This window comes from Manduca sexta, chromosome 7 (assembly GCF_014839805.1).
Source record: "Manduca sexta isolate Smith_Timp_Sample1 chromosome 7, JHU_Msex_v1.0, whole genome shotgun sequence".
NCBI classification, from domain to species: Eukaryota; Metazoa; Arthropoda; class Insecta; order Lepidoptera; family Sphingidae; genus Manduca; species Manduca sexta.
In genome coordinates this window covers 560,578-571,869 of record NC_051121.1, presented here as the reverse complement: position 1 = coordinate 571,869, position 11,292 = coordinate 560,578, and the positions used below count along the sequence as shown (strand labels likewise).

Sequence of the window (11,292 nt, the reverse complement as noted above, 5' to 3'; positions counted from 1 at the left end):
TTTATGTAGTCCGTGATAGTTTTTTTGTCATAATAATCAAAATCACTTCAGTTCCTAACAATATAACCACGGTCTAAAGATTTGTATTCTGTCCTCAAAACCTAGATACTAGATAGTCTATCGTATATCCCATTACAAATATTGAGAATCAAAATGACAAAATACTCAGAGTAATTAATAGAAAAATAATTAATGAAACACATAAGTATTCAGTTAATAAATTTATTCAGTAATTAAAACTTGTTATAAGGCTTTTAATTAACCCAAAGTTAACCCCTCAAATGCAGCTCCGGTGCATATTTGAATATGCAAGTAGTTACTTCATTACCAGCATCACATGGCGATGATTCTTTGTGAACGATCTGAAATATGAAAATAGCAATATCAGTCCTATTTGTTAAGATAACTCGAAAAAATAAGATCTTAAATTTTAGCATAAAATAGCATGAAAACATCTTCTGATTTCAATGGAAATAAGTTACCAATGTAACAAAATTTTATCAAAATGTGGCAAACCTATCAGTTATCCTTTTTCTTTAACTTAGTGTTGTTAAAAGCCTGTTCAGCTAAAGAAGTCTCTAAATAACAATGATCTATATCGCCGTCTGTTTCGTTAAATGAAGAAAGAATTTCTAACGGGTAAATTACCGGGACACAAAGTCTATGTGTTAATCCTAGACATTGTCTATTTGTGGGTCAAATTTCATCCAAATCCATTCAGCTATTTCTGAGTTGTCTTCTAACAAACATGCAAACGTCCAAAGATTTTAACAATCATTCACTTTAGCGGTTAAAGATAACATCGTTAAAAATAAATAAAAAGAAAGGTTTTTATTGTTAGAAAACATAACAGATTATATATTTGAATTATATCAATTTCAACATGTATGAAGTCTATCAACCGGCACTAAGCCAGCGTGGTGGACTAAGGCCTAAACGCTCTGAGTAGTACAGCCGGCCTAGCATGCGCATCACGAGATATCTCGAGAACGAGAGTAGACAAATTGTCGATGTCGATTAATATCTCGTTTTCTCTAACATGCGCACCACGATCGACAAATTCCTCGTTGAAGACATAAGTTTACTCGTGAAGACAAACCGATGTTGCCCATTGAAATATATATTCTAATCATTTTATTTTCTAATATAGCTACAATGGTTTTAGTTCATTCAATTTTTATAGATCTATGATCCAATTAGGTTTTTTGACGTTTTATGTGACAGTTTATGTCATAACAAAGAGCATAATGTAAATAAAAACGTAAATAAGTAAACAAATTCAAAATTAATAATAATATTGTACAATATAATAAGGATTCTAACACAAAATAACAGCTCCGCCCTATTTTGGAGTACGAAGTAACAAGACACAAATCAAATAAAATCTAATAAGACAATTATTTGTACGAGTATATGGTGCCCAAGCCGGACTTTACCTCGGGTGACTACAACCCGCCGTGAGAACGATGTACCATAATGCCTAATGGAATCAGTAGTCCAATCGGGAAGGAGATGGCTGTGGCTTTGGGCCTCACAAAATACCCAATTGATGTAAGTATAGTGAAACAATAACCTTATTAGCAAAACACCAATGTTGTAAGTTGAACTTTGCAGCCACAAAGCTCAAGTTTGTTCTTATTCGATGGTAATTGATGTTTTTTAGTATAAGTGTTTATTAAAATATGAAGTATATATTTTCTTTTTGTTTTAGTTCCGTGAATCAAGTCCCTCTACATTCATTGGAATGTCCCCAGCCCAGCAGTCAACACCATGTTGAAGAGCTTACCAATTACTACTCCCAAAAAGTTTTTTAGTTGCTCGGTTTGAACTTAATACTTTAATGAAAATATGTATTTTTATAACCAGTTTTTTAAAAAAAAACTACATTTTTTAAATACTTAATATCTTGTATATATATTTCGTTAGGTATCTTTATTTATACACTAGATAAAACATCTGTATGTTAGGAAATTTAGTTCTGTTCTGTTGTGTTCTTTGTTCTGTTGGTTTAGGAAATTAATAATATAAGTAAACTGCAGCAATTACTTGAGAGTGCAATTTCTGTTTCTTGTAAGTGTTCATAGTATTTCATTACAGTAATTATTGTAGGAAATTTGTTGTATAACAAGTTATTATGAAATATTCTATTGTTGCCTAAATTTGTGTAGAAGATTTTGTTGTAATAATGAAAACTATCTTGATATTTAAAATGTGAATATAATAAACTATACATTATTTACATAGGAAAATATCTATTTATTATAATTGAGGTCATCCTGCTTGAGAGACACTTGCAGGTACTGATAATTGTACAGGTTCTTCTCACATATGATGTTCATTTATAATAGTTTCCTCCATTGGAACACTGTAACATAAAATACTGCATTACCTACAGTTACTTAACAATAGTAATATAATGTGAAGTTGTACCAGTGGTAAAATAATATAGTCAAACAACAATTTGAAACAGTGTATAACCATATATCCATTATTGTTAAGTCCATCAGTATACAATCGGTGTAAATGAAGTTTTTAATAAAGAAATAAAGCAAGATATTGTTTGTTTATATTGTTAAGTTGCATAGTAATAGTATCTTCTCCGATACCTGGCATTCACATTAAGAGTTTTGCTGTTTGAATCCATAATGTGACATTTTTTGGTAACATATAAGTACTAGTTTTGCAAAACATAATGGTAAAACAAGTTACTCATTTGTATTTGTAGTATTAAAATAAACAAAATTAAAACTGCAATTAATCTGATTAAATAGCTCTTATTACCTCATTAGTTGGCACACTTATATCATTTTTATGAAAGGTAACCCGCTATGTATTAATTGTGAAGATATTTCTCAAAATACATTCATTTTTTATTTCTATTAACTCTAGTAATTAATTAATAGTACATTACCAGTTGAACCTTGGTGTCGCAGGCATCCTTCCTCATTTTTGATATTGTGCACTTTGTGGCTCATTAGGAGGTAATATTTTTATATGGGTACAATCTAAGAGCCCTAACATACCTTGCACGTAAAATTCACGAGTCTCACCTTAAAAAAATAAAAATGATTCCATTATCTATAAATCAAAATACTTCAATTGATATTAAACTCAGCTACTTATGTAATTAAGTATGTAATAAATATATTCAATTACCTTTAAACGGACGGCTATGCCTTTGGCTTGAGACTTCAAATCGGGAGCAAACTTATCTTTAATATACAATGCCATTCGTTTTGTAGCAAAGGGATATCATAAATCAATTAAGTATAATATGTCTTCTTTCCACTTTACACGCCTCTCGTGTGTCATATATCGATATTATTTTACTATAGTAAGATACCACCATCGCGTTTTAACGAATAAATTAAATTGATAATTTTCTCGGTTTATCTCTTCGTACAATATCAAAGAAGACAAATATCTCGTTTACGTGTGTCAAAAAACGATAAAATTATTTGCTCATGTTAGGGTTTGTAGACAAAAATACCACAGATTAATAAAACATTAATTTTTCTCTACTTTTCTCGTGACAAGTCGAGAAAATGAGCGCGCATGTTAGTGTCGGTAGATATATAGAGATAAACGACAAAATCACGAGAAAAAGTGTCGACAAAATCTTGTCGTCGTGCGCATGCTAGGCCGGCAGGAAACACTTAATCAGAAGCGGTATTTGAAGCTACGATCTTATCAGTTAATATAGCGTTTAAGAGCTGGCTAGAACTGATGTGCGATTGACACCTTACATCTATTGACAAAACAGCTTTGTAGCTCCATTTAACGACAGAAGGTGAAGTTAGTTTAAAAACAATACACCTTTATACGTATTTTAACCGGCTTAAATATAAAAAATAGGAGGTTCTCAATTCGACTGTTTTTATTATATGTGTGTTACGCGATATTTCCGCCAATTACGAAGCATTGTTGAAAAATATTTGTATGTCGTGTTTGAAGCTCCAAGCTTTTATAAATATTTTCTGAAAAAAATAATTATATTGTATTTTTGGATAAGATAAGATAAGATAAGATAATTTATTTGTAAAAGAACATGAGTATACATACACAGGCATGCAAGATGTTACATAATTATAATAGAGACATCATGTTTGGCCGCGGCAGCAGCGTACAAATATCAACAGATAGATTATTAACATTATACATTTCAATTTCAATGTTTCAATTTTTAAATTATTTCATATTTTAAGTAATATAAAAGTACTATTAGGTACTTATCACCTTTCATTATACACTTATTACTATGATATTTAAAATTATTTAATTATATTATTATTTTAATTATATTTTATACAGTTATATTTATTATACAACATTAAATCTAAAGTCAATTTTTGCATTTATAATTTTTAATCTAGGTGGGTACACAGAAAAGAGTCAAAATAATATCAGAAATCAAGCGAAAAGTGAGTCAGTTAAAAATATTATTATCATTAATAAAATATATATTAGATAGATAGTATTTGGTATAACTTCAAGTTTGTTAAAAATGCCCACTGATTTTTTTTTTAAATTTTACTTTTGAATTGTATTTAATTACCATTAGACTACCCTCTTGCACATTTGGTAGATTACTATAAAAATACTATGATTAAATGTGCCACTTCGTACCCACTTATTCCGATAAGGGTGTGAATGATAAATGTGTTTTTTTTGTTATTTACATTATTTTCCTTCCCTAAATACGTAGCTAGAGGAGGGTTATGATTTAAGCAGTGTATGCGGCTTTGTTTATTTGTTCCGCAATGTACATGAGTATATTTATGAAATTTATTCCGACATAATATCTCTTAGCCTACTTATCTATCTATCTATCTATACTTATAATAAATCTGTAGAGAGGTCAATTCTGTACATGAAATATATTTCCAAAATAACTATCAGAGGGTGATTAGGGATGCCAAAAATGCAATTAGTAAAATTTTTGTTTGTCTGTCTGTCTGTCTGTCTGTTTGTATAACCGTTATAGAAACAAAAACTACTCGACGGATTTTAACGAAACTTGGTACAATTATTTGTCATACTCCTGTGCTGGTTATAGTATACTTTTCATCACGCTACAATTAATAGGAGCAGAGCAGTGAAGGGAAATGTTGGGAAAACGGGAGAAGTTACTCCATTTTTAATCTTCCGTCGCGTGTGCAACCTTAATGGTTAAAGCTACGCAGAAATCATGTATGACGGAAATGTTCTCCTTAAAATTATGTAAAATATATCCCACGACAGCATATGTCTATCTTTTATGGTTGACTCACAATAACACGTGTAACTCCCGATAGCTTAGCAGTTCGAAGCTTTCTCATTATATTTGTCTACTCTTACGTTTATAAAACTCTCAGTCATCTCCAATTAAAAAGTTAACATTAAATATTCCATAAAAAAGAATCATAGAAATCGGTATAGAAACACCAAAGTTATACATGAAATACGCTGATAATAAGCCATCACGTGTGAATACTGAATCTGAATATAAGGTCGCGAACGCACAGGCAGGCGGCTTGCTTGGCACCTAGAGGCTAGCGAATCACCTAGCTAGTAGCTCCGTAAAACGAACATTCTCGAACGTTCGCGACCGGCTCCATTTTTAAAGTCCGAAATCCACGCAAGCGAAGCTGCGGGCGGAAGCTAGTATTACTTATTTTGCTAAATAAGTTGTCTTTCGAGTCTTCTAAAAAGGAAGTCTAAGGGATAATAAATCAATCTCACCTTTAATGGGATCTCAAGTAGACATTCAATGAACTATTCAAGTAGTCATATCAAAAATTTTCTCAGCTGAGTGCGTTGTTTGATACACAAAATTACGGTCAAACTCCGTCATACGTTGTGACATGAGATACCATTTGATATGTTGTTGGCATGTGTTTATTAAATAGCGACGATCTTAAGATGCTGACATTATTTGACAGCGTCTCAGCGAAACTGAGTTGCATCTATTAATATTGCCTTTAGAATACACTATAACACATCTGTAAATCGGACCAAAGGTTATATACGCAAACGAAAAAGCAAAAACTAATAATTTAAAAGTAATTTTCCATACTTTAATATTCAAAATACGACTATAATTTCCTCAACAGATTATTATTATTATTATTAAATTATATTATATTAAAAATTTAAGTGTTACGATTCACTACTAAGTAATAATATACAGTTTTATTGAAGGTACACCATAGTACCATAGTAAAAACAATTTAAAATATTTCTGCAAATATCGAGAAATTCGCGATATTGCTAGAAGGGAATAAACGGCAGAGGGCCGTATAAATGGAATAAATTTTGTTTGTACCCGAGCGCATCGGGGCGAAGGTATTGCCTCTCAAACTGACAACCGGCCTAACGATTGATACGGGATTCAATTCCGAAATTCTAATTTGTTTTGATTGAATTTCCGTATTGTTTTGGCATTATACGAATTTTTCTTTCTAAACGGTCTGGCTTTTCTAATTCAATTTATTTTTTGTAGACAATATTATAATATTTTTTGCTTCTTATTTAAATCTAATAAATGTAGTAGTAGCATCTTGTCAATTATCTTTATTTTAAAGGATTTTTATTGGCATTTTTATTATCCTAGTTTCTTACTTGTAAAAAAATACTTGTAAAAAAATTATACGTACATAATAAGAACGCATTTCTTAGATTTAATAATTAGTAACTTAAAAATTATTAATGAATTGATTCTTACTTCAAAGCCACAATTATTGATCCAAAAACAAATTTAATCACAAGTGTAGATATCAAGATAAATACAATCAACACTTAAACATCGTAAAAATAATATTATACATTTAATGTTTATAATTACAATTAACCTCTTGCGCATTAAACTTCAGGCGTCTATATTACAGTTAAAGAAAGAATAAATTTAAAAATAAAACTATAAATTATTATAATAAATGCGTCATATCCAGACTATTAACAAACATAACAAAACAATCCACGTCTACTCAATTGGATAACGTAGAACAATCCCGAACAATTCCACAAAAATCAATATTGAAACCAATAAAACAATCTAGAAATCGAAATGCCTGAACATTCAATCACCAAAAAATATTCACATCTCTGTCAGATCGCTTCAATATATGTAGTGTCGACAGGTGGTAGATGCTCCCCCCTACCACCCCGCCCGCACCCCTACTCACCTCGCTCTCGCAATTTTCCGATACAGTTTTCATGTGATCCAATTTCTTTTTGTTGGCGAAGACGAGCGGCGTGACTACCATCATGAACCCACTCTTGGAATATTTGTTGTTTTTCACAACGCCTATCTGCAATGTTATTTATGTTTTAGCTAGGGTTTTCTTAATAATTTCAATGTTTCTTTTGTATATTGTTTGTTTTTCGAAATGAGAAAGTGATTCGTATGGAATTGGAAGTTATGGCAAAATCTTACTTTGAATATGGATCTATTTGGCACTAAATACCCCTTGCTACGAAATATCTTGAACAGTATTTTCACAACTGAATATTCCCTCCTTTAAACCAGAAATCAATAGGGTTTGTTGTGGCATATACAATATACAGAATGGTAGTACCTACACAGGCAGAATTTAAATACGACACCTACCTAGTATACTTGTGTTATTTTTATTTTATTCTAAGCAGCCTTGATGTTTTTATTTGTACTAAAAGTATCCAAAACTATAATATTTTGTGCCTTGTATACGAATACATAAAAATCTTTAAATTAATAAAAAATCTACCATCACGCGAATCGTCGCATTCCAACTAAAATTCTAGCTGGTTATGAAAAAAATATTACAATTGCTAAAAAATAATTTTCTATTCTAAAACTGAGAGAGAAACTAAAATGTTCGACATGGATGTTAAAAACACCGTGAAATGTTTTGAATCGTATAGTAGTTTCAGACAAGCAAATATAACAGTTTTTATTCCAGTTGGGATAAAAATAAGTGAAACAGCAATTCTAATAAATGAAATGTCAGGAATTTTTTTTTACTGAGGTAAGATTTTAATTAAATATAGTATGAATATAATCCCTGCCTTTTTTTGCTTCGGTATTATTAACGAAAAGTAATGTTAATAATACACTTCTTTCAAGCGTAAAGAAAAAACCAAGTACTATAAATTTCATTATCTGTTTATAAAAGGCGTTTTACCTTCTCCAACAAACATTTGACGATGCACGATGCTTTCTCAGGAAAAGGTGGATCCTTGCGCAAATACTCCAGATCTTCCTGCGTCGCGTTCACATGTACCATGCAGGAGCGCGCAGTGTTGATCAGGGCCTTCCGTACCACGGATGTGAACGGATTTTCTGGGAACACAACAAGTAATAGTGATTTATCTTCCTGCCAATGTTCTTTGGTGCTAAAACTTCAGATTTTGTTTGTTTGAAACCAATTGTATCTTATAAAACTTTTGCTGGATCCATTGGTTCTGGAAAACTATTTTATTCTTATTTTAACGATTACCTACAAAGATGCTTCGGTGAGGTTGTATTGCGCGGCAGACACCCGTTCTGAGGTGTCTTCAAAGAGGTGGCTTCAAATTCCGAGTCGATCAAAGTGTTTGGGTTTATCTGTTGAGTAACAGCAGGAAGTCTGGAATTTGTGCCTGATATGACGAAAGCCTCGTTCCTTTCATATAACAGGATCGAATAGACACGGATATGTGGCAAATGCTTCTTATAACCGTTAATATAATTTCACTTTTATTGTTTTTGTTCAACGTGATATTTTTAAGCAAAAAGATGCCATAAGGGCGTTCCAATCCTTTGACGGTAAGTGAAGACAATCTAGCGCACTCGTAAAGACATTTCGTCGCCGCCTTCTAGAAGAATTAGTTTATTCAGCCGATTTCATTAAACAAACAAAAAGCCTCAGGAATGAGACCAACTTAACGCCAGATTACTGGTAACGACAGTGGTATAAGCCTGATCTAATTTGTGCCCGATATAGGGATAAGCTCGCTTCTATCATATCATGGGACAGACCATACAAGGGTGGAATTCTGTCTACGCTTTCAGTGATAAAGGCGTGTATTTTAGTTAAATCAAACCGCGTACTCAGCAGACACCACACACTATCTGCAACCAGGCTCTCCTCTAAAATAAAACAACGAAAGACATTATCTATAATTTATCTGTCAAGCCCGCTTTATTTACTAGTTTAATCGAAAAACACCAAATCTCTAGATGGGTTTTTTACTCTTTTATGAGAAGAAAAAGATTTGAATTTCTTTTTGAATTATATATATCATGCATTGCTTAGAAGTTAGGTTTTAGTTTCAAATTTCTATCTTAGTCTAAGTGGATCTGAATTTTACATCATTTATCTCGTAGGCGTATCAGATTATACATTTATTCCAACGATTTATCAATTTATTTAGGTGTTTTTTTCTGCGAAATTTAACTTGATTACTCCTTAGAAGCTATGGTTTTTATAATAAATAAAAATGTATATTGGTCTGATTATAAGTGATGCAATAGCATCATAATACAAAGCGATATCAGTCAATTGTTATGATCTTTATAGAAAGACCATATAATGGATCAGGAGTTTGATTTATTACTGCAATATTTCGATAACTTCAAGCGCCATTGGTGTGAAAATACATATTACAAGTCGAACTACTAGAACAAAACTTAAATAGCCTCGTCGAGTATACATAACAAATGAACAAGCTAAGACACTATAATAAAGCAATTTTACAAGGTCCTACTAGCTAGCTAGAATTGCAACCAAATCGTTTAGAAAACCACCTGGAATTTTGGGTAATCTCGTCAAAACATTTCTACAGTCTAGCCAACTGTGCAATTCAAATTCTGGAGGTCATATCTAGTATAGTATGTGCAAGACTTAGATGTAAAACTACGTTGTTCAAGAAATTCAAATGAGCTTTTATAGTACCTCCTACAAGAGTTTGCATGAATAGAAAATTCGACATTTTGTTGCGCGAAAACTTTTAAAGTCGATATTACGCTCTTGACATTCAATGTTGAAGTCTCAAATGAAGAATTACTTCTTTGGAGTCATAGTAATAGATTGGAATTGTTATTTTTTAGTAATATTGTTGGAAAATTTATGCTATGGCAAACACTAATTGTATTGTTTTTTTATCATTCACTACAAGACTTCATGACTTTCAATTCATGACTTCAAGACACTGTGAGCTCATTCTGCGTAGATCGGACCACCAACAGCTAAAATTTTAAAAAGTTGTATAATTGTAAAATGTAGGTAGATATTGTAACTCTGACTTTGCGGATGAACAACAGCTCAGTCCCCCTGTGACCATGACGGTTGCAAAGTCTTCGAAACGTCGGGAGAAAAGTAAAATATTAAAACCGCGATAAAATCCGAAAAATAGTTTAATTTAAATGTCTAACATTCGCGTAAACAAAAGAAATCATTATGCATTTCATGTACTCCATTCATACGCTGTCATTGATAAAAAGACCAATTCTTACCTCTCTCCTCGCCTGTCACAAAGTAAATTAAACAAAGAGAATAAAAGAGTGATGTCCGCCACGTTGCGTTCATTTTGAACACTACACAAAATGTTCGTGCAATCATAATTTTGCGGCATCATCCGCTCATCAGATAATATCTTTCCGGTGGTTTTAATACGAATCGATGGTTTTATCTCGATATTAAACAACTAATTTATTTTATTGTCTGTTGAGTTCGTGACTTTGTCTGTATTATTTGTAGTCAGATCTTCGCTTTCGATTTTAGTCTTTGCTGTTGCTACTTATTTGTCAAAAATCCTCGCCGAATCCATGTTTGGCATATAGTACCTTGTTGGTCAAAGTTTTTATGACCTTACCTTTCTTAACATCAAGTGTAATGAAATGACTATTCTGGGATAGAATAATAAAAAATCTTCAATTAACTATTCATACCACATAATGTTTAAAGTAGATTTCAATTATCTACCATCAAATAACTCATTCCAGCCAGCCCTATCTATTACTATATTCTTGAACTCAACAAGTGAGGTTAAGAAGATTCAAACTACATTTATTATGACAATCCAAATCTAAATATCAACCTCCAGGCCATAACCCTACAATCAGGGCGGTACAGTCGCACATAAATTAATCTCTGCTAGAATAATTGTTGTGGTTAATATTCCCATCGCAAACGCCCATGTCAACTGTCAGGATGTTAATAATGTTATGTACATAATTGTACATAATGAGCGGTATGGAAGCTAATTTTTGGTGATTTGCCCATATGGAGCGGATGCGGTGAGGCAGTCACGTTGCGTCATTTTAATCTCGCTTCTAAAATTGTTTACATTGCG

The 11,292-nt window shown here is 32.0% G+C and overlaps 1 protein-coding gene across 1 annotated transcript; it reads right to left on the bottom strand.

The window, feature by feature from the left end:
* Positions 1-206: 206 nt before the first annotated feature.
* LOC115455574 lies at positions 207-10,526 on the bottom strand. The gene is made up of 4 exons (XM_030184210.1): positions 10,454-10,526; positions 8,142-8,299; positions 7,164-7,289; positions 207-362 (listed from the first exon to the last, which is right to left on the bottom strand). Exons 1-4 carry the CDS (start codon positions 10,524-10,526, stop codon positions 270-272), a joined length of 450 nt encoding a protein of 149 aa, XP_030040070.1. The 3' UTR covers positions 207-269.
* Between the last annotated feature and the right edge of the window lie 766 nt (positions 10,527-11,292).